The following is a 25,561-nucleotide window of genomic DNA, read 5'->3' on the forward strand; positions in this document are numbered from 1 at the left end:
CAGTAACTAAGGTATAACACAAAACCACTACTGCTACCACCAATGATAATAATGATAAGGGAAATAACAAGGGGAGAGGATACAACTGCTCACCACCCGCCGACCGATACCCAGCCCGACCCGAGCAGCGATCTGGGCCTTCCGGGTAACTCTCCCCAGTTTCTATCCTGGCCATGATGTGCTGTGGTATGGAATACCCCTTTGGCCAGTTTGGGTCAGATGTCCTGTCTCTGCTTCCTCCCGGCTTCCCCTCCTCTCTGGCAGAGCACGAGACTGGGAAAGTCTTTGGTTGGAGTTAACATTACTTAGCAACAACTAAAAACATCGGTGTTATCAGCGTTGTTCCCAGGCTGAAAGCCAAAACACGGCACTGCACCAGCTACTAAGAAGACGAAAAATGACTGCTATAGCTGAACCCAGGGCAAAATTTAGACTTCTGCCTCTAATGAATCACAATATTAACATGCAATCATATCAGGTCTTCCCTTTGAAATATCGGAAATGACATTTTTCCCCCAAAGTACAAAAGTCTAAAGAATCATACATCCCTGTTTTTACATACCAGCTAGGTTTCTTTTTCTTTAAGGCAAATCTGTTTCAAAGACTTTATACCCTGAATGCAAGCACTAGATCTACGTAAAAAAAACCAAACCCACAAAAAGGTTTGTTGGGCTCAATGATCTAACTTTAGATATCCTATGATTATCTATGATAAAAGGTATCAGCAAAAGCTGCCTCAGAGACATTGAAAAATGTTACCTGAGGTTTCTCTCTCCTGATAGCTGGCAGGGGCTGTCCTGTGGAGAAAGTCGGAGGCCTTTTACAAGTTGGCCAGTCATAGAGCTCAGAGGTAAAAGGACTCTTCGTTTGCTGCCGTCTGTGGCTGAGTGGCTTTGACTTCCGCAGCAGCAGCTCCATTGGATCTGGGGATTTTCTGAAGGGTGAATTGTAGATGCCTGGAATCTGAGCAGAAAATGGGCATATCTTTGACTTCAACTAACTTAGAACTCACTCTTGCATTTATTCTATAAATCAAACCAATTAAAAAAAAACCACCCTATATAATAAGCTGTTCTAAACAAAGTTTTTGACAACTACTGATATGGGATAGAATTATAATGTAAATACATCTCTGCATTACAAAAGGGGTTAAATAGCATAATGTAACATATAATCTGGGTTTCAATCCTTCAAATGGGGGTAACTTTCATTTTGCGGAAGGAAGAACTTCCTCTATCTCAAACTCATGTTTTCTTTCTGTCACATTCAATCTTTCGCCTTCCACAGCAATAGTCAAAGAAACATGCCAGTTTTCCCTTATAAAAGAAAAACAAAAGTGTACAAATTTTCATCTAGTTTTAAAGGCAAACCATTGTAGTTGTTTTGAACTTTAAAGTTCCTACAAGCAATAGGAACAAAAATGTATTTATTATTTCCAAACACATACTTAAAGAGTAAAACAAATACTTATGCAGGGGAACATAACTCTTGTCCTTTTAAACTCTGTGATAGCTGACTCACAATGGGAACCAAGATCTTACTTTTTAAAAAGTAAAAATGAGTCATTAGTTAAGGGGAAATACAAAAAAAGCTTAGGGAATATCAAAAGCAACTCATTGCTTTTTTCCAACAAAATGTTCACATTCAATTCCTTTCACTATTCAAATGTGTTTAGTTTTAATGGTATAGAACTTGAATTTGGAACAAAAATTTCTGAATTGTGAATTAAACTAAAAGATTCATTCTTCACTGATTTTGATATTCCATTTTTTCAGGATATATCATTAATTGCATCACTAGTGTGATCTAATATAGCAGTTACTAATGCAAAGCATACATTTCAAGTACTGAACTAGTAATCTGTGTCATTAGCAACCTGTGACTATCTGGCAAGTCAAAATTATGGGACAGACTGTTCCCAAATCATTCCTATAAATGCAGGGATTTTCTATTTGTATATAAACAATTCTCAAATAGACATATGTGAGTGTACTGAGCTAATTATGAACTGTTAAACATGAGAATTCCTACACCATATTGCACAAAGCCACTAAGTCTCCTATAAAACAGATGATATATACTTAAAATACACCTTTCAAAAATTAAAGATACTGAGTTGATTTACAGGTAATTATATTTTCTGTAACAGCACACTCAGAGTATTCTTAAGACTTTTGAAGTAAATTTGCTCAGTTAAAATATATTGTCCTTTGCTTTTATCCTAGCTTTAATTTCTAAGAAGTATCGAATAAAAATAGTAGGAAAAGAAATCAGTTTTGTGATGTGGGGAAAGGTAAGGGAAAGACTAAATGTCTGAAATCTTGCATTTCTCCTTTGGAAAACTACTGAGGACCCATAAGAAAACTAAGCAGAGCTTCAGCCTCCTCATAAAGTATTAATCTCTTGGGGCTGGGAGGACTGAACACTCCCCAATTAGCTCTAATGCATTTTTCATTAACATATCCTACTGGGAGGTTCCAATTTCTTCTGTCCAAATAGTTAAATAAGGCTGATATAAAACGTATTGCTTAATGGGGACAAAAATATTCTGAGATGGTAGCTTATTCAAAATACTGTTGGGCTATTCAAAATTTTCTGGGCTATATTCTTGAACTCCCTAAGTGATCTGGCCCTAATGACCATTTATTTTGGCCCTCTGTTATATGTTCGCCTCTTAATGCAAACCCTATAAACTATTCCTCTACACTAACAATCTAAATGTGCAATGGGAAAGACGACATGAATAGAGGTAACTGGTAGAAACATGTATTTGCAAAACAACCACTGGTCGTTCCTTCAGCTCTTCAGGATGCCACACTAAAATGGCAGGGATCCACACTCCAACTAGCTGGCAAGCAGAATCCCTGGAGTGAATATGAAATTACAGGTCCATCTGTATGATTTGTAAAATCCAGCTGAATCTTCAAAGTTTGGCTCTACAAGTCTGGCTCTTATTCACATAAACATGTCCTAAAGTTACAGATGCTCCTAATGCTGTTATTATTTTGTACTATTTCATTCATTGTCCTATTGCTATTTTCTTATCAGCCCAGTACATTTTTGCTCGCGAACACTCACTGACCTCTAAGTGCTACATAAACACAAGTTCCATACGTTGTCTCGGGCTCTATTGCACTGTTCCACAATTACTGAATGCATTTACACTATATACTTGTTACACATGTTCTCTCAAATATAAAACGCCACAGTAAAGCTCTCCCGTACAAATTAGATTCCATGCTAGAGATATACAACCCATCTGTATGCCATGGTCATTATGGCTCTTCACTCATTAGTCCTACCATGGTCATCAGATCTGCTACTTTTAAATCAATTAATTTTTGCCTTCACTCTGTTAAGGACAGTAAAATAGAAAAGTGATTGCCCGTGACTACCTTTTTTCACATTTCACTGAACTGCTCATAGGATTGTTACTTCATCTTTCTACCCATTCCTACACCATCAATATTCAGCTGTTGTATCCTACCTAACGTAGAGACTGTGTTCTAGCCATGCCATGAGTCTGCAGAGGTCTCCAGCTAGTGGGAGAGCTTCTGTTCTGTCACAATAAATCTGTGAAACACATATTTTACAGAAAGTTACAACATCATTGAAAATGTAAATGTCTTCCAGAAGAAAACATCTCCATGTGCATCACTGAGAATCATGATGGTCTGGCATAAGCCACTATGGCATAATAATGACTCTTTGAATGTGGCAGGCATGGATTTGTTGATCAGTAGCAAATCCAAACAGCAAATTGGGGAGGAAATTTTGATCCCCTCAAAAACATTATAGAGTATTTCAATCTACACAGCACAGGTTTGGTTTTTGTTCCTCCAGGACAGAAAAGTACAATATCTCAAACAATTTAACTGTTTTTTCTCTGAAGAATTACAGGCAAGAATAACTTTAAAGCGATGTGCTGGCTTCTAGGAAATGGCGTTGCCTCTGTTAGTCATATTTAGAGCAAGTATAAATGGCTCCACAAGTATAATGGCTTTCTGAAACTTCATTTTGCAATCTACATTGAGATGCTATATATTTTACTTGATGTTTCTTTTGTTTAAATGTTTGGCAGTAGAAAAAGCTATAGCTCATATAGGGTTCAGACACTGTGAAATGCTACTGAATATCTCAAAGTGTGTAAATACAATTGGCTTTGAGCACTTTTAATGAAAGCAAAATTTGCCATAACAGCTGCGGAATCCATTGAAGCAGTGTCTTTTGAATTATTATTGCTGAAAAGGTGTCTTAACAAAGAGCCACCTTTTATTGTTCTTTTTTTACATCCTCTCAGGTTAAACACGTACAGATAGTGTACCAATTATGAAAATGGATTTGGAGTTTTAGTGAGTCCAGTTGGACACTTGGAAAGTTCTTGCTTCTGCAGTTGAAACTCTTTGTAAGATCTGGGTCAATATTGATCATGAAGTGCATTTTTAAATAATAATTCTCAAGCAAACTTTGTTAATTACTTTACATTTTAATTATATATGTTCAAGTATTCAATCAGACAGATAGCAGAGCAATCAGCAGAGTTAGTATCCAGACAGATAAAATTAATACTAATTTACTCTAAATTCCCTAAGGTTTGTGGCAAGGTTTTAGGCCTACATTTAAAATTGGCGAAGTTTGGTAGGAAAGACAAGGGGATGACTTTGCTTTTACTTTCCAGTTCAGACCAATCTCTGGCAAAACTGCTTCCATTCATTTTTAAATATCTCATTGAATCAGAGTCTTATTTTTGTAGTATCTTGCACATGTGCTGTGTGCTGGTGAATGCCCTATTCACTCTATCCTCTGCAGGGAGCTGGCAGTCTGCAGAAATCTAAGAATCTGGAAGATCAAAGCCTTTGGTACTTAATAAATTTGCTTATCTTCTTGAGACCAGTACAATGTCTTAAAAGCGTTACTTCATCTTTTCCCTACCTTAATACAATATTCTCTCAACTACAAAACCATTGTAGTTAATACTGCTTTTTTAATGGTAGTAAAGTATCTGTCTTGAGATATTACTATCATACTTTGATTCCGATATTTTCGCCACCTTTCGTCTGTAAAAAAATATGTTACCCTCCAAAATATTATAATAGATTACAAAAAGTAACTCTTGTCTGCAGGGAGAATGACACATTTTTCTGTACCCGTGTTCTTTACAACTAAGAAGGGACTCTGTCAAAGCCAGCTTTCTGGGAGTTCCCTTCCAGTGTGCTGGGTTTGGCTGGGCTAGAGTTAATTTTCTTCATAGTAGCTGACATGGGGCTGTGTTTTAGATCTGTGCTGGAAGCAGCGTTGGTAACACAGGGATGTTTTCATTATTGCTGAGCGGTGCTTACACACAGTTAAGGCCTTTCTTGCTCTCACACCACCCCACCAGCGAGTTGGCACAAGAAGTTGGGAGGTGACACAGCCAGGACAGCCGACCCCAACTGACTCAAGGGATATCACATACCATATGGTATGTTCAGAATATAAAGCTGGGGGAACAAAAAGGAAGGGGGTACATTCACAGTGATGGTGTTTGTCTTCCCAAGTAACCGCTACACATGATGGAGTCCTGATTTCCTGGGTATGGTCAAACACCTGCCTGACCATGGGAAGTGGTGAATGAATTCCTTGTTTTTAATTTGCTTGCATGTGCAGCTTTTGCTTTACCTGTTAAACTGTCTGTATCTTGACCCATGGGTTTTCTCACTTTTACTCTTCCGTTTCTCTTCCCCATCCTACTGCGGGGGGAATGAGCGAGCAGCCGGGTGGTGCTTAGTTGCCGGCTGGGGTTAAACCATGACATCCAGGAACAATTTTCTAAAGTGACAAACACTATGGGGAAATCTGTGCTAACTGTTAAAAACCCTACAACTGAGTTATTTGCAGTACTGTCATGCTAACTTCCACCTCAATAAGACCAAAGAAATCTCAGGAGGGGACTCTGCTAATAGCTTCTTACTGACCTCCTTGCATCAGGCCCTTCTGGTGAATGGTGGCCCAGCGGTGAATATGGCAAATGAGGTGTGAAAGCAGAGATATTATTTTTTTTTTAAACTATGGTTCTGACTCGTCAGGGAAAATAAAAAAAAAAAAAAAAAAGAGAGAGAAATGAGTTATACAATAGATATATTTTTCTCCTAGAATTCTCTGCCTCAGACCTTCTATCATGGAAACCCAAGCATGACCTGGAATATTAATTGTGTCAGGTCAAGCATACTGGCAAATGTACCATTTGTTACCCAGCCATCCTTAGCATTACATTAATATTTTGGATCATTTTGCATTTCTAACACTCTATCATTTAGTTTCCTCCCAATCATTTTCTTATCTTTATAATTAATGGTTGCATATAAAGAAAGGAAAAAAAAATCACAAGAAAACAAATATTAATTTAATGAACATTAGCAAAGAAAAGATTTGATTTTTATGTTCTGTATTGCTTCCAGCTCTAATCCTATATTTACTCTATGCTGTAGAGTATCCATTTTTGTCTTTTCCTATTTATTATCTCTATACGGAGAGAAAGACTTAACTATTTTTTCCCAGAATACAACAAAGAAATTATTAAGGAGCTTGCCTTGAAAGCTACACTATGAAGGAATGCAGCAGCAAAAGAAATGGAAAGAAAGGAAGGAAGAAAGGAAAGAAAAAGGTGGAGGTAAAAAGGGAAAGACAAGGCTATGTTCCTTATGCTGGTTAGCTCTTCAGAAAAGATCGGTGACCCCAAGTGGTATAAGAAAACGTGAACAGTTTTAGATGCTGCAATTTTTATTTGTGAAGGAATTACTTCTTATTCTCCTTTCTTACTTCTTGACTAAGCTTTTAATGTCTACATAAAAAATTACAAACAAAATAGCCCCAATAGACACAGTGTAGCTATTGCACTGCAAATAATTACACACATGCAAAATTAGAACTTGAGCTGAAGATAAAATGTAAGCAAGAAGTCAATAGAAAGTGTATCCTCATATCTTTAAAATAGTTATTACTCTAATTTAACTAAACAAGAAGAAAGGTATGCTCTATTTTAATTACTTTTCTATATCAAATCTGAAAGACCGAAATAATCAACATATATCATGACTATAAATGTTTCATTCAACAGTCATTTAATCTTGAAAAACATAGCTTTGAGGGAGGAAGCCCTTCGCAAGTGATTCTCATAGTAAGAACCTAAATAAAGTCCTACTTTCTCACTCCAGTCTTTCAATGAGGAGTTAAATGAGAAGGAAAATACTTCAGCAAAATAGGGACTTAACTTGAAAATCCTTTTTTGCTCCAGTGTAATTTGTAAAAAAAAACTAAGCAAGCTGATAGGATAGGTAAGAGATCTTTAAAAGCCATAAAAGTAAAAGCATGAAGGAGAGCTGTGAATGAAATATTTGCTAGAGATGGGATTGCTGAATCAACACTGACCAGTGCACTTCATCATAATTATCAGGACATACTACTGCCAGGGGATTTATAAAAATCCCACTCAGCAAATAATTGCCCTGCTGTTAGGAGATAGTCAGAGTGTTAACACACTGTCACAGTCCAGCGTTTAGTAAGATATTCAACATTCAATTACTCTTGCTGAGAGCTAAAAGGAAACATGATCATTTCTCAGCCTCTGCCGTTATGCTTCCACATGAATTCCAGTGAACAATCTTGTTAATCCTCAGATATAGTTTCTCTAAGAGGTAAAAGAAATACCTTAAAACATTAACGATTCACAAGGAAAAAAACAAACGTGTTTATGTGATGCTGCAACCATGTCTGTAAAAGAAAAGGAATTTAATACTTCTAAATGCCGAGTTTACTACAGGCTGTCAGACTATTCCATCTGTAGTGAAAATAAAAGGATAATACCTTTAACATGAAATTTACTGGGGAAGGAGCCATCTATAAAAATTCTGTAAATACTATTCTAGCAAAAAGTATAATAAAACTATGTCCATGAACTCAAATTTGAAACATCAAAATGTTTAAACCACATTACAATGTATTCTACTAGGAATAATCTGTGATTTTTAAACTAATATAAACACATTTTTATATTAACAATTAAGAAAAATAGTGTAAACTTTATTCAAATATTGGGAAAAATACCATAATGTGGTTTAACATTTAGTTTGAGAAAAAATTTCCTTACCATGGCTGACAAGAGGAAAAATGTCACCGAGCTTTATAAATGTAGGTTCAGTCCTCACTGAGCTTAGGCCTGATCCTGTAATCCTTATAAAAATATACTCTCAGGAATTTCATCTAAAAGAGAATTGGAGAGCCTAGCCTGTCATTGTACCTAAGATATTTTAGCTTTGTTTGAGATGATACTGCTTTTATTCAGAGTGTGAGGAATTCATAAATGAGTGATGAGTAGTGTATATTTTTTCAAGTGGGATTAATTACCTGTCTTCTGCTTAATATATATGCTGTTTCAACAGAGTAATAGAAGCATTAATTATTGTTATTTTGCTTTCAGATTGTAAAGCTTGGTTCAGTCCTTTTCATCTGTGAAATCTTTGCTTGATATCAAAATAATAGTGTAATCATGTTTTAAATGCACTTTTATAAGTAAACCTGGCTGCAATTTTATGGACTATACAATGAGGTGTTAAGGAAACACTGCAGTCCAGTATCCTGGCCACAGACCATAAAATCAACCTCTAAACCTGCACAGCACTAAGTTCAATCGCAGGAAAACAAACTGTTATTGAGTCTCCAAACAGGTAGCAACTGCATTGGTATTTTGGCAACGAGACAAAAGAGAAACAAACTCTTGGTTTAATGCATGGGTTGTTGTGGCACAATAACCAAAACACAGCAGCCCAGCAAATGCAGAGGCATCCCCAAATGTGTCCACCTTTCACTGATTCTTTCTCTGACTGAGGCTTTCTCTGTCAAATCTAATTCTTATGCAGGCTTTTGATGAATTGACTAGATCAGAGATAATAACTTGAATGAGGGAGTGATGGCACGGGAAACAATATTATGATGAAGACACAAAACAGAGACAAACCATTCAATGTTCTTTTGTCGACTTCTATTTGACTTCTGATTTCAAAACAAGCATAAAAATACAGTTCAACTTACTGAATGACTTTATCTTAAAAATAGGAATGATAAATTCCATTGCTGTTACTATTTTTTCTTTAAGAAGTGCTGGGATTGCTTATGGGATCATGCACAAATTCTAGGAATCTCAGAAAACCAACCTGTTTCTACAACCACCCTGTATAAATGGGAATAAATGAGCTTAGTATGAAGAATAATCTCGAATGGTGATTGTATTCTTCCATGTCTCCATAACCGCATGTGAATACAGAGACAGTATTTCCTTACGTGACAGGGTTAGTTTGAGGCTAAAATTATTTATGCTTGTCAAAAGCTTTCAGAGCCTTAAAACACTTCTTTAAATGTGTGATATCCTTTACATATTTAACATTAAAACTCCATCTACTGTTGTTTTCATAATGGAAAAGATGAGCTTTGTGAAAAAAAGCAACTCAAAATTCACTCCTTTTCTCACTGGATTGAGAAAAATCTTTGTAATTATACATTTTGTATCTTTGAGTGAGTTACACCAGAAGTTACCTACAACAATATATCAGAAGGCAGGAGAAGGTCTTCTTAAGAGCTAGTGATGGAAATCATACAGAAATTTCCTTTTTTAATTAAATCATTGCTAAATAGAGAATTCATTCACTTCTCAAGAAATGTATACATGCACCTAAGCAATGTAACATTTCATTGCTTTTCATTGTTTCTTACATCTGTTGCATTGTGCTTACATGTGAATCTTCCCTCACAGACATATATTCTGACAGATTTATTAAACAATTCGCTGTAGTGAACCTATAGGATTAGACAATGACTAAATAGTCAAAAAGTGGCAGTGTGTTTAACAAAGCAGTCTTCAATGAGACCAATATACAATGAGGTGAAGGTTTAATGAACGGCCATAGTATTGTATACAGGAAAGAATAAAGAAAAGGGGACAGAACCATATTAGTCAGATTTGTAAAGGTAGTCAGAAATGAGTAGAAAACAGTTCTAAGAACTAAGAAAAAATGAAAAGATGAAGATTTTATTGAAAGATTTTTTAAAAACAAAAACTGGAAGCAAAGAAAACAATAGATGGGGGAAGATATCCTGTTTCCATCATGTCCGTTGCAGGAGAGACACAATTCCTAAATTAACAGTACCTATTAGATACTAAACAAAAGCATTGAATATTGAATAAACTGTGCAAGTTAATGAAAGAACTTTACCATTATACTCTTTGCTTGTCTAAGAGCTGAAAAACAAAAGAATTGGTGTGTACATCACTCATCTTGAAGTCTCATTAAAGCAAGGATACCATCAGTGCCCCTTCTTAATCAACAGGAAGGTTTGCTTTTGAGAAATGTACTGTATTTTATCTTCATGACTTCTCCCAAGCCATTCCTAACCTCCTTCTTCGTATGCACTTATCTCTTACTTAGCATGTACTTTTAATATAATAGTTTCAAAATTACCTGAGCAAGACCATACATCACATCACACTTACAAAAACACCAGATGGACTGCTACACATCAACCCCATTTATCCCAGTAACAATTTCAGGAATGTCAGTGGAGTTCCACTCTGTGCAAATGTGTGTGAATGTGACTCTGTGTGTGAGCTGTTTAGCTGATATTTGCACTACATTGTAATTTCCTTGCAATATAGATTCTTTCTCAAATGTGTGCACCACATCATACACAAAGCCAGCATTCAATATGAAACTCAGTCTCACCAGTTTTCTGACTCTGCAGCAATCCAACCCTTTTGCCACAGTTGATTGTAATACAGTTGATTGTATTGACAGTAATTGACAGTAATACACAAAATGTGGTCATGTTTTTCTAAGATCTCAGCATGTACACTTTTGATAGATCACACAGCTTGTCCTTTAAACTCTGCCATTAATCCTACCCACAGGAGTTGAGCAAGAAGTTTCTTGTCTAGAAAAAAATCCACACAAATAGAGATTATGCAATTCAGGTGCTGAAAAAGACAGTTTAAGTACAGGGACGTTCTAGCTAGTGGATTTTTAAATGACTAATGCTAGATGCAGAGATGCTAAATGCTGCAATATGTGGTAGATGCAGAGATGCCACTGTGCTATAATAACATATGCTTAGTATGAGTGACATGGCTAGTAACAAGCTATTTAGAAGCAGCTTTGAGAAATATTGCCATGTCTACATGGATATGCCTTTAAAAACTGAGCTTGCATAGGATCAATCACAAAACAGCACTCAAACTTTACATCCTACTGCTGTTAAGCTCTTTCTAATGACAGATGATTTTTCAGTGTAAACTCTCATTTCTTTGCGCAGTTACGCAGTTATCAAATGAACTGAAATGATTTTATAATAAGCAGCTTTTAGGAAAAATAGAGTTTGCAATACTGTCACAGAACACGCTTAAAATTATTCAATCTTTAAGTTCATTCACTCACTACCTTTAAAAATAGGATGCAAGTATCTTGTTTTCTGTGAAGTATGGCAAAGAGAGAAATTACTGATTTCTGTTGAAAGCACTTTCATTTACTACTTGAGCTAGAATGAGACTTAGGACAAGAATGAATAGGAAAGAAGAACTGCTTACTGACACCAGGAAGAAATACATCTGCAATTGTGCATAGTCATCTATTTCTTACGGGAGGTAGGTTATGATACCAGCAAATAGCACTTCCCCAACCTCTTCCCATTACTCCCTAATCTACAGAGTTGCCCCTTTCTGGGCATGAAGATCACCATGCTTGCCATCCTAGTTTTGGCTTTGATTGTACTTGCCCTCTCTAGGGAGACAACCACCCCTTCTTAGAGAAAAAGAAAGGCTGATTGAAAAGGATATGAGCAAAACAGAAGTTGTACACTTTGCACTTAATGGTTTTGGTTTTTGTGCACCAGGTATATGCTGGCTTCCAGCACTTGACTTCTTTTTACATCAACATGATACTGTGCTGAATAGCAGAATCACATTCCTGAGTGTTCTCAGGATGAGTAATCCTGAAAGGCAAGAGCTAAACTCAAATTCCAAGAGAACTAGAAATTTTTGATTGTGTGTGTAAATTGCTTAAAGGTCATTTTTGGAATTCAGACCTAGTGGAACTAAATCTTCTAGGCATAAACATTTTTCTTTGTTCAGATATAATGTCTTCCAGAATCACAAACAGTTACTGGCTGCTTGCAGCTTACCTTACTTTGTCCTTCTTTAGGACAGAAACATTAAGCAACGTTAACTGAGATTCCTTTCAAGTGAACTGAGATGGTTTGTATAGTGCCCCATGAGGCACAAGAGTTGAATGATTTTCCCGCAGTGAATACCTGCGAATGGACCGATACATCTGGCTTCCAAGGTGGAAGTGAATACAGGCAGAAGGCTTGCTGATCAAACACACATGTCACGAGTACTGTAAGAAGGATTTAATGTAAATTGAGAATCTTTTGGAAATCATGTTTTATAAAAACAGAACACTGCAGCATGAAGTGCTTTATATACTAATGCTATTTAAATGTAGCTGCAAGCCTGCCTTAGAGCTAGGAAAGCTTGCTCTCTCCTCTTTAATTTAAATGGGATTTTTTATGGTACAAGCTTTGGAAAGACCTCAGAAATATCAGACTTCTTGGCAGAGAAGTGATAAGTGGATATTAAACACCCATGGATGGGTGGGGCTGTTCAGTGATTGGGACACCTATGTTAAAAAAAAAATCAAAAATTAACCATTTTAGTTCATCTTCAGGAAATATCAGTAGTTATAATGAACGATAATTTCATCCCCTGAATGTTTTAGAGACAGGATAATAAAATTACAACAGTAAAGAGGGAGGAAATAAAATGTAAAAGGTAATAGCTAATTCATTCTTCATGCTAGCTCAGTCCTTGGCCTTTCCTGAACAGACACTGCCAGCAGTAACAAATTACGTATAATCATTTTGTGATGTGGACTGTTCACTCGGGACTGAGCTCAAATGACCAAACTCGCAGCCTTGTCTCTTAAACTGTGGATCTGAAGATCAAAGGCCAGAGCTTTATCCACTGAGTCCTCACCTTTATAAGAATAAAACTGCCAGGTGTCCAGAGGCAGAGTGGGTGTCAAACAGTGTCATTTCAGACCAATTGTTTTCAAGTTCTTACAGGACAGCACATTAGGTTAGAGGCATATTAATCAGTTGAGTTTTCTGAATATTCATTAACCTGCTCCAGGAAGGATTCTGTGGGGTTTTTTTTTCTTCCTCACTTAGAACATTTACACCTGATACAAGTGCAGTAACTTCAACAGAATTAACTCCTGATTTCCAGTAGCATACAAAGGGGACACACACAGTCAGTCTAATGTTTATAAATTGCCATTTCTGTTGACAGGAAAAATGTAATTAAAAAATACCTTAGCATTGAACAGAATTTGAATTTAAAATATTTAACTCTCTGAACTGACAAATGAGATAATGACTGATACAAGTGTTATAATTTTAAGTTCTACAATAACTACAGAATATCAAAACAAAACTGATCTGAGAAACAAAAGATGAAAAGCAACCTTGGGGCATGTTTTTGCTACCTTTCTGGTCAAGAGCCCTAATCCAGAGTCCACGTAAGTTTGGTAAATGACTCCTACTACCCTAAAGTAGAATTGCTTATGGAGTATGGCTGTTACACAGAGAAAAAATGGAAAAATTCGGTTCTCATTGTTGAAATTAGAACTTTTTGCTGTCTCACATGTTTATGTCTGTTATGTTTTTTGAAGGTTGGAAATACCAATGACAGGAATCATGAAAGCACGTTTCAACAAATGTGAGCTTTCATACCAACTTCCACCAAGTACCATCAATTTATTCAGCAATTCTATCTTCCATTGACTTTAAAGGCCATTTGTTAGCACTTTGCAAAGGATGGCCCTTCCTACAAATGTCAGCCCCGAGAATATGACAAAGAGCAGAAGTAAGAACCTATTTAATTATTTTGTTAATACAGAAAAGGGATCTACAGGGATATAGAAGAATAATCTACACAAGTAAACATGTTTATAACAGAAAACCACATTTAATAAGTAGTTCATTTATGAAAGGATCATTACCACTGTAGTAGAAATAGCATACTGTCATTATGGACTAATAAGAAAAACTTTATATGATTCATGCTGCAATAAGAAATTGCAATGCAGTTCATGATAAAACAGGTAAAACCAACAAAAAAAATACACCTGCACTATTATTTCTATTGTGTGATGACCAGTAAGGAATGACAAGAAATATTCTTTACAAAGGCAAAGGTTTGTTAAATTTGTACTGTGATTTTTACCACATTCATCATGAAGTAAGAATTTATCAAGCTGTTAAGGTAAAAACAGACAAGGGAAACATTGCTTTATATATATACATTTTAGAATCTGAAATAGAGAGAATCTTAGTTTGAAAATGGGATTTAGCTGGGCAGTTGCCACCTCCAGATTTATTTTCTGCTGTATTTTACACTGGAATTTCTTGCAACAAGCAACCGGTGAGTGAAAGGACAACATACCTCACCACCTGATTAGAAGGGCACAGACTTGACTGTTGGGTTTGGGTTTTGTTTTTTCCTAATTATGGGAATCAAACAAAAGCAGCTCATGTGTGCAAGATGTTACCTGGGGTGGTTTTAACACTACTGGCATATATAGCAAGTCAATTAAAAGCTCAGTATTTCATAACGATGACGTTTTAGAGCTCATGCTTTATTCCTCCAGACATTATTTGGCAACTAACTTCATTTAAATTAAAAAAAAAACCTTTCTTTTTTTCAAGTCCACTTTTATGCCTACAAATTGGGTTATATTTGTGTTGCATGGATACTACTGGTACTACAGGAAAAAAAAGTGTAGTTTGTTTTTAGTAAAGCAAAAATCTGTGTTTTCAAGTTGGCAGGATGCATAACATTGTTCTTTCACAGAAAGACAATCGGTAATTAGATTATTAATATAAATTACAAATATGTATAGTTAATAACTGCCAATTAGAATTACTATTGTTAGTAATCATTGATTATGCAAATACCCCATTTTAACTTTCTTTTCTTTAAACTTCTTTGGTAAAAAATAAAATTTGAATAAAATTATTTTAGGTCAGGTTAGATATAAGGAAGAAGTTCTTTACTGTGAGGGTGGTGAGGCCCTGGAACAGGGTGCCCAAAGAAGTGGTCAATGTTCCATCCCTGGCAGTGTTCAAGGCCAGGCTGGACAGAGCTTTGGGCAGCATGCGCTAGTCTGAGGCGCCCCTGCCCGTGGCAGGGGGTTGGAACAGGATGATATTAAGGTCCTTTCCAACCCAAACCATTCTATGATTCAGTGATTTCCCTGAATGCCAGTCTCATAGCAATGGTACTCAATATACACACATCTCCCCTCCAGAAAGGTGCGGAACTGCAGGCAAAACAACTTAAATGTAGGTGTGCCTACATAACACTTTGTAGGCAGATTAAACTCCTTGTTCCTGGGTTTAAAGCATACACACACTTATTCTGCCCCTAATTCGAGCTGACCAGGAGCTGTGTAACTGCATCAATTCTTGAGCTAATATACCACAGCTCTCAACAGGGCTGATTAGTTTGGGTTCAGCCCCGTTTTACAGCTCCAGATTGGCTTGGGAAGTAATCAAAGCAAGCTCACATCTGTCTATATAAGACTATGTGTATATACCTGCTACCAGTAACAACAACTAATGCATACTAATTTGGAGTTTGATATCCATTTCTTCCTCATTTTTTTTTCTTTATAAAGGCAACAGTTTATGCAGTAAATAAATGCTTGAATAGAAAGTTAATTCATGAGAAAGACAAAACATGTTGACTTCATCATAGTCCATGTTATTACATACACACTAGACACCCCTGCACATTCATGACACTAGCATTCTTGAGTTTTACTTTTTGACATGTAAAACAATGCTAGCAATTAGGAATGGGCACAACCTATACAAACACACACACATATATGTAATAGGGTATATACATATATAACCTGTGGAATAAGAAGAACATATTCTGTAATCAATAAAGGATTCACAGACTTTAGAAAGGATCATTGTATCATCTGCTACATTGTGCAATACTGTGATGTTTGATTATCCCCCTGTTTAAACTGTAACGCTTCTGAGATGGGTTTCTGGGCTTCAGATTATAGGGAGTGGAGAATGGGACTTGACATGTCTTTCTTCACTAGAATTGAGAAGCAACAACTCCTTAATTCCTTTCTGCCAACAAGTAAACACCCTTTTCTCACTCTTTTTGCTTGTAGGAAAACAAAAAGATTCAAAACTATCAGATACATTTGAAACAATTATTGCAAATACATATTTTGCAATGCTGTCCATATAATCTGCTTGAACATCTGCAGCCTTGATACATGAGATGGCTCAGCTCCATCATTGCACCTTGTTATGTATGGAAGGAAGAGGAGGAGATTGTAGCAACCACACTACAAGAACACTGCACAGATTGTTCTTAATATTCTAGATCTATATTTGGACAAATAATAAATTATTGTGAACTATTTTCAGTTATTAACTAGCTCCCCTATCTAAAAGCCACTCAGAAAACTTGTTATGCTATGCTCTACTAATATTTTACTATGCTTTTTTTTCTAATACAATAACTTACATTTGATTTATAAATCGAGTTTTCATAACTGATATCCAGTTAATTATACTATATTTTTATTTATTGGACAGATCACAATCGATTCCCAAACAGAAAGATTAAGTATTTTGTCACTAAGTGTCATGGTATTTTTCCTGCGTTGTTCAGGATTAACAGTTCTTACACACAGATTACAATTAACAACCTATGAAAAGCAGGCCCTTAGCTCATACCAGCATACCCTGATTGCACGTAAATTCCTTATTCATCTGAAGAACAACCAGTCACTGAACACTTATGGACACAAAATCTTTTATAAGTAAGTTCACAAAGGGGACTAAAAAAAGGCAAACCCACAAGCTTTACCAACCATATCCATTTTGTATAAGATACATCTACTGCTATATTCACCTGTCTGTAAAGCAGCCTATGGAAGAAAGCTTGGAAAAATATACCACTTTTATCAATACAAAGCAAATTAATCAGGAAATACTTGAAATTTATGAGGCATTTCTATGTGAAAATAATCATGCTAAATAAGCTGATTCAGGCAGCCCTAGGAAAAGCTTTAGCTGAAAACTGTACTTCCAATCTATCCTAAACCCAAGCAGAACACAGCACCAATCCCTGCATTTGCTCAATTAAAAAAAAAAAAAAGGAAAAAAATTAAATCCCTTCTCAGCTTAATAACTTGTTAGTTCTTGACAAGTGCAACAACACAACAATAAGCCAGTCAAAATGAGTTTTTAAAGCGAGGTTATGCCCTTCATGTTGTGTTATCGCAGTGGCAGATCAAACTGCTGACTTGGACTCTTTCTGCCAGCAGTGCTGATGCTGCCTCTATGAAGCTACTGTCACAGAATAGTCATGGTACCTGCTCTTGCCTATAGAAAAGCACTAAATTGAACTCGAAGTAGTGTCTTTGTGTTATCTTTTCAACAAGTCATGTCCCATTCAGCCTGCTAGTTTATCTCTGTCAGGCTGGGAGCCCAAGTGGTTTGCATGAGCTGTCAGGGACAGGTACACCAACCTGCTCAGTGCTAAGGAGGTAATGCATCTTTCGGGCTTGGTATTTCTTTTCCTTTTCTTTCTTTTCCAGGTCTTTCCTTTTCTCTTCATTTTCCATCATTTCCGTGTACTTCTGGAGTTCACTCCTGTAATAAAATAAGTCTGCTAATTATATTACAACAATAAAAGATGTGCTCACATTTTATTTTACTTTAACCCTTTTATAGCTTCATGGTGTTGTTACTATGTATTAGCAGTATACTGACACCACTGGAATGCAAAATTACAGTTCATTCAGTTGCACAAGAGCAGGATTCTACATGGATATAACTGTGAAGAAATAGGATTAAAATGATAGAAACTATGAACAGTATAGTCAGTCCATATTGCTTACTCTTTTGAAGAATATGCGAATATATGTATTTTTATAGCTTGAAAAAACAGCATTCATTTATGTCCTTTTTTTATCTCTAGGCATCATCTTAGTTTGAATTTCTCTAAGCAGAAGCTATTATAATTTATGATTTATAAAAAAGTCATCAGTTTATGATTTTCCTTCAAATTTTTGATTTCCCTTCAAATGGTTTCAAAATAAAAGTTGTTCACTTATGTTTCAGCTAATACCTTGCAACACCTCCTTCTGACCTGCAGACAGAGAAGATCTTATAGAATGAGAGAGGATACACTCCTAGATCCTCGAGCTTTCTGTAAGGTTGAGAGTGTAGGCATAGAGAAGAACTTGATGTAAACCTTTTACATGTGCAATGTCCTTAAGAGGAGTTTCCATGGCATTAGGCTTCCTGCACAGATCTGACAGCAAGGGTACAGGCCACAAGAAACATGAATGTAAATTCCTCATGAGCCACTGCATGACAGAGGTTTGCAAACACATTGTGTCATCTAAAGTGGTGGGTTTGTGTATTCAGTAAGCCATAGAAAATTCTATCATTGTAAAAGAAAGAAGGAACTGTACTTAATACCAGCTCGCAAAGAACAGAGAAAACTCATGATGTTAACTGTGTATTTGGAGAAAAACTTTAACAGAAAATGGATGTAGATTTCCTCCTCAATGGCTTTTTTTCATACAGCCAGGCTTGCCATAAATTATGCAAACAGTTGAGAGAATGAATGTTCTGTAGGAAACAAAATTCCATGCTGTTGTGCACAGTGCACGTGTTATGGAACTTTTCTGACCCAGTTAAAAAAAGGTTAGTTTGATTAACATCTGTTATTTTGGTTATTAAGAAATAGCTAGTTCAAATTAACCTATATGCCAAAGCCACCAAGCATATTCAGTCAAGCATTTAGATTGTTTAAAAGTTAATTAAGTGAGTAAATGCTAGTCTTTATTTTTTTTACGCATGTGTGTTGATGATAAAAGAAAAAGCAAAGAAAAATACACTATTCACATATCTGGGTAATTCAAGTATTGCCACAAAACAGGTTATTTAGAGAGGTCCACATTCATAGCACCAGTTGTTTCAGTGAGTACCAAATAAGACACTCAAGGACAAGGGTCAAATCCTGTCAAAATATGCACATGGATAAGTTTGCTGATACGAATAATCCCATGGGAAAGTCATATTGCTCCTGAAAGTGGTTTTAGAATTGTGATTCAGACTTATTCTTAGTATTTTAATTACCAGAATGCTACATTAGTTCATCAAAATGTGTGAAAGAGTAATAACTGCTTTATAAATGTGAACACCATGAAATCACATTCCGAAATACAAGTTGCAAGGTAGAATTTTTGTTTCAAGCTATCTTTCCATTTTTTCTTCTATCAACTAAAATAGGGAAAATACTAAGCAATTGAACATGTTTTATTTCAGATGTAAAATTAAAAACCAGAATGAAAAGGAAATAAAGATCAGAAAAGATGGATAGGTCTGTTTCACTCTCTGGAAATACTTTTTGTTGCAGTTTACTGTTAAAGGCTGCTAATACAATATTTCACACAAGGTTACTTATGAAGCACACTGACGTTTAAAAATCACCATGCTATGCTTTCGCAGCAGTGTAATTTTTTTCCAACATAAGATTAAATTGCAAAATAAATGAATTACTTCGAGTGGCATGGCCCCCATTTTGCCACCCTTCTCTTGAAAATTGCTTATTAATATGAAAAAAGAAGTTGGAAAATAGCCTGTTTTACTTTATGCATAGCGTTTTGGGGCCTCAAAGCCTGCTGAGCCGGACTAGCTGCACATTTTAGATTGTGTTGGCAAGCGGGGAGGATGACCTTTCTGACCTGCATCTCAAGGCTATTATTAATCGCTAAGTAACCTGGTAAAGCCAAACAAATTTGTTTCCATTGAAAGGATCTCTATCTGTGTCTGAGAATTTGTGCTGTACCAAACAAACCTCATTAACTGTGTCCATTTTTGACAAAGAACTAGGAGTTGGAGAGATTGGCGACCTTTCTTTGTCCTTAAGGTACAGATTTCAGAGTCACTGCTTGGAGGTACATAAGCATTTTTACTTGGAAACTCTTTGTTCTATGTCGATCAATCATAAACAAATGAATAAATAGACAATGCACATAGTATCAACTTTGTTCTTCTATATTAAGCCACTTTTAGTATCAGTGTACGATCCACATTTTACATATTTAATACTATTTCTTGTTCCTTTTTGATTATAGTCCCCTATTCAGCCTCAGTACTGCTATTTATAACTGATGAAATGTTTATCAACATATTACTACAGTTTATTCATGTTCTTGCACACTCATGTACTTCTTCCCAGCAGTGGATATGGATTTCATTGTTATTTAGAAATGATAAAAATATAAATTGGCATCACAGATACGATGAATATGGGATGCAAAATATTTCCCATTGTCATTAATCTGAATTCACCAGATTACTTGGAATGAATGATTACTAATCATTATTTGCTGAAATGATATGGTCTAAAATACTTGTTGAAGTTCAGTGTAATTCCTGATCTTTTTAGACAGTACTATCATCCAAATCATCATGATCCTTCCTGATCATCATGTCCTCATTAAAGCTCTACCATAACTGACTAAAAGTTGGAGGTTTTTTAAGCAGCTACAAATGATTTTCAACCCACTTTTGCAGCCTACACATTTTGTCAGTTGTGCTAAAATATTTCTCTCATGCATTATACTGCTCTGTACAGAACATGCGGACAATTCTGTCTTGGGGATAATAGTTCCCAAGATGATTCTCTCCTGAGAGGCAGTACAAAATAAGGGGTATGTTGTAGTCCAAACATTGCTTGACTGGAAAGCACAGATGTTTTAGCATAAATACAGATTTATTCCAAAGCTATTTGAACCTGAAACTTTTATCTCTTTTACCATACTTTCAAGAATTTGAACAAGAGCAAAAGCAGAGAATCTAAAAGTATTTGGATATGAATTTACTATTTCACACATTAGCAGATTAAGACTAACACATTATGCACTGTGCACAGGGTTTCATTGTTACCATACAGAAAACTCTGTATAAGCACAAGTGATACTAAAGACATAAACTTCCCAATAGAGTTAGACTTCCAGATAGCTTACATGTAAAAGTGTTTATGGAGAAGTTTCATGCTTGTGATGTTCTACATGTATGCCTTTCCAGGGAAAATAAATCCAAATTCGATTAAAGTCAATTGAAAATTTGTTGAAATTAAATGATCTCTGGATTAAACCCTTACACTCACTGTCAGCCTTCTCTTTGTTCATACATATCTTTGGTTCATTGAGCAATGGTAAGCAATCTTTTCTTGGGACTACATCATACAATGAATACTGGATATGATGCATGATACTCTGTGGACTCTGGACCAAGTTTGCTTCAGGATGAACCTTTCATGGTTCAGTGTGAGGTGGGAGACTGGAATATTAGCTAATTGTTTGGTCTGCATTTTTAAAAAGTCACCAAATTTGGGGAGAGAAAAAGAATTCTATAAATGCAAAACATGTTTTAGGTTAAGTAAGAATCTTATTCTGTTTTTACAAATGATCGTTCTGTTGCATGGCTCAGAGCTGGTATAGTACTGATTGGTATAGGAGTGCTTACTAAACTGCTATGACTGAAAAAGTGGGTAATGTTTTTAGCACATAATATTTTCACTACCTTAAAGCTTATCTCATTATATGAACAGCACCTACTGCACCTTCCCACAAACCTGGCTTCCCATATAAGCTTAGTCCAATCAAGAGTTTCTCCCACACAGATTTCTATGGAATATCTTTGTAAGTTTTGATTAATGTAATGTCTTATCATGATCTGAAACTGAGTTCAACAACTCAGAATATCAGTGTTTACTGGCACAAGTTTAGGGTGCTTTCTTTTATTAAAAAGTGAATATACTGGCTAATACAAAGTGTGTTTTCCTTGTCATAGGAAATGTTTTGTGTAATTGAAAATAAACATAGGATTAACAATGTATGTGCTCAAAGCCCAAAATTCAAAATGATCCTGAATAACAAATCTGAAAGAAGCTATTGATTTGTTAATGATAAAATTATCTGCTTTATATAGTTTGAAAAGAAAACATTTTCATATGTCAAGGTAACTTATTGTTATTCTGATACTTCATTATGCAGTAGGCAGTGGTGCTGGTTCCAGCTATGAGATGCAAATTCAGTTGACAGTGCTCCTGCTGTCTGTATAAAGGTTAAAAATACACATATAATATTGCTCCTGGCACTTTTGGAAAGGTCTTCAAGTGGTGATTTCAGTAATACACAGATTTTAATAATTCTGCATAGAACTGTATCATTTTATAAATTCACACCGACCTGCATTTATTGAATTTTATCAAACTATTGCATTCTGTTTGCATTTTCACTGGCATTCTGTGGTCCTTTAACAAGATAACCATAAAATTGTAGTATTAACTAAAGTAAAGGGCATCTGAGAACATCTGCCTTGAGTAACCAGAAAGAGTATAAAATTGTGGTGATTTTAAACAGTTGAGACCACAAACCATAAAATTCCTGCAACTTTGGCGGTAGGTAACTTTAGCATTAGGAAATAACCTAAATTGTTTTTACCTTCCTGGCTATATATCATCCTCCCTGCTCAAATGCAGAACATGCAAGTGAAAATGAAATTAGTGGGACAATCCTTTTGGTACACCTCTTCATGCTGCCTGATTTCACATTACATTGGTGGAGGTGAGAATGGAATAATATCATTTTACTTCATCTACTGTATTTGGGGAAAAAATCAATAAATGTATAGACTAGGCAAGGATGTAAAAATATTTTAGAGAGCTCCATACTTTAAAGGTAAAGTTTGAGCAGAGCACACATATGCATACTTATGTTAGCTATATACCATCAGACAGCTTGATCATCCTTAACCTTTTTCTGATACTTTGAATGAACCTGCTTTGATCTACTGAGCAGAATAAAGCAGCTCTGCAAGCCACTTACTCCTCTCTACTATTATATATACTCCTGTACATCCTGCTAGCATCACTTGACCAAAATGTTTGATCTGAAGTTGCAGTGAAACACATGCTCAGAGGCAGTCAGTTATTAGCGGTATAAGGTAACTTAACTGCCTAGGAGACATACCACAAAGGGGTGTCCAGCATTCTTATTAATTTTAAATGTGAATGATGTTTACATCAAACCATGCAACAACTTAATCGTGATGCTCTCTTCAAATCTGGAGGAATGGTAGTGCTCTGTCACTGCAGTGAACAGGAAACTAATATGAGTCCTTAGGATGAAGAAAATTAAAATACATAAAGCTAATGTGCGGGCATGAAAAAAACACCCTATAGTTTCTATTCTTTTCTCTTTTCAGAAAGAAATTCATAACACCTTAAAATCCCACTATAATTTGTGCATAGTAGAGCATACTCTGTCCATCTTTTCTTAATCACATAGTGTACACTGACAATGGAATTAAGTGACATACCAGTTCAGCTGTCAAGGTCCACAATGTGATCAATATACTACACAGGAAATGCAGTGAACAGAGTGGTGAAGGGCATACAGTGAATGAATACTTTGTGCAGATCAGGGGATCAGGACACAGCATGTACCAGATGATAGGAAAGAACAGACCGATGTATCCTTCTTACCCTTCCAATTTCCACAGCTTCACAGTTACTCAAAAGAGGGCAACAGCTTTTCAAAATACCAATTGCAGAGCCAGTTTATAACTAAAAAGGGAGTATTTTCCCTAATCAATTACACGGAATCTTCTAATCAAGGTTTCAATAACAATTCATAGAGAATTTTTTCCTCACACCTATCTAAAACCTTTTTTTTTTTTTTTTTTTGCTAATATATAATCTTTTCAAATGATTCCATTTTCTGGAAACATGCAAGCTTATTGGTCCAAAGGCTTTTCCCTTGTGTGTAGAAATCCTTCAGCTGAGTTTACTTCATACTCATCGGCAGCACAAAATGTTGTGAAGTGAAAAATAATTTGTTAAAGGTCTGATTTAAGCAATGCTGTTTTGTTAGCTTAACTATTTTGTAAATACTGTAAAACTGACCCATTATGGATGTAGCATACGAGTAACTACAACACTGAAGCTTCTGTTGGCTGAGGAACTAGATCCACGTATCCTGGTTTAACTTTACACTCAAGTCTGTACTACTAAAGCCAACCATAACAGGAAAAATGTTTTCACTCCATGTCTGTTTGCTATTGACCCCTTCATGGAAAATCATCCTGATTGATTAGCTTAAACAGTGAAAATAGTATCTGGGGGTAGTAAAGCTGGTCTGGCCTGGAATGAATAACAGAATCCTTACACAAATTATCCTGATAGCAGCTCAGCAGCAGTGGTCATTTCTAGCACAGTGTCAGTGTTAAGCTGCTAAGAGAGCAGTCATGTTCTTAATTTTTCCAGCAACGTATAAAAGAGGATGTCTACCACAGCGAAATACCATTGAAAGTTTTCTAGTGAATGTCATGTGAAAGTATCTGTTATCTTTTGACACTGCAATTCCCAGAAGACTATATATGCTACCATCTGCGCTGTAATAACCAGAGGAAAGCACACTGCTATGTTTTGCTACAGTTAAGCTGTGCCCAGTACTAGAATGAACTCATTTAGGCTGTTATCTCTCTGCTGCAGTGCAGGACAATGTAGACGTATCTGTATTCCTTCTACTTTAATATATGGTACTTGGCAACATTTACAACACTCAACATTATGTGATTCAGAAAACAAACATGGCGTTACAACTTCTAAAGGTCATCAGCTAAGTTGATTTTCCTTCTCAGGGTATTATGAAACAATTTGACTGAGGTCAACTCCCCAGCTCACATTTTTCACTTACTTTCATATAAAAGTCTACATATGTTTGCAAATAAAATGGTAAATTTTGTTCACATTAAACAGGTTTTACAATGGCAAGGCAGGGAGACCTTTTATGTATTGACCTATCAAGTATAGCAGAAGTGGTATGAAATCTTACCCCTTACTGCCTTGAAAAGCTTGAAGTAATCAACGTCCCCCAAAAATCAGGCATTTTTTAGCATGGCATGCAAAAACTACACTAAGAATTAAAGTCTATTGTCTGAAATTTGGGCTCCATCATATAAACTAGACTACATTTAATTATATATTTAGGCATCCCATTATTCATGTCTAAGAGTACATCCAACATTTACATTCTGTTGTCTATACCTAAGCACACAATTTGCTGATGTGAGTTCTAGATCCCTTCTAGAGTAGCCAAACACAATGCCAGGTGGTGGTGAGGCCTCTCACCACGAGGTACAAGTAGGCTAACGAGTGCTGCATGATTGTGGGTGTCATGCAAGTGCAAAGATCAAATTAGTTTGTTAGATGAGGCTGTGAGCATTTTGCAATCAGTTATTAGATAAGAAAAGAATAACCTACTTGCAGAAAAGAGGTGGAAAACGTTGCTTTCTTGAAATACTTCGTCATGTTGGCTTGGTTTAAAGCAGTAGGAACTATGAAGTTCAAGGTAGAACA

At 35.9% G+C, this 25,561-nt stretch overlaps 1 protein-coding gene across 2 annotated transcripts in view; it reads right to left on the reverse strand.

Moving 5' to 3' along the window:
* SPATA17 (spermatogenesis associated 17) overlaps window positions 1–25,561 on the reverse strand; it is an 81,337-nt gene that overhangs the window by 32,629 nt on the left and 23,147 nt on the right. For both annotated transcript variants that reach the window (XM_030499555.1, XM_030499554.1), the window contains 2 exons: window positions 17,646–17,769; window positions 760–963 (listed from right to left, as the gene is read on the reverse strand). In XM_030499555.1, coding sequence (XP_030355415.1) covers window positions 760–963; window positions 17,646–17,769 — 328 coding nt within the window. The remainder of the gene's footprint in view (window positions 1–759; window positions 964–17,645; window positions 17,770–25,561) is intronic.

The sequence above is a fragment of the Strigops habroptila genome, chromosome 10 (assembly GCF_004027225.2).
Source record: "Strigops habroptila isolate Jane chromosome 10, bStrHab1.2.pri, whole genome shotgun sequence".
In the NCBI taxonomy this organism is placed as follows: Eukaryota; Metazoa; Chordata; class Aves; order Psittaciformes; family Psittacidae; genus Strigops; species Strigops habroptila.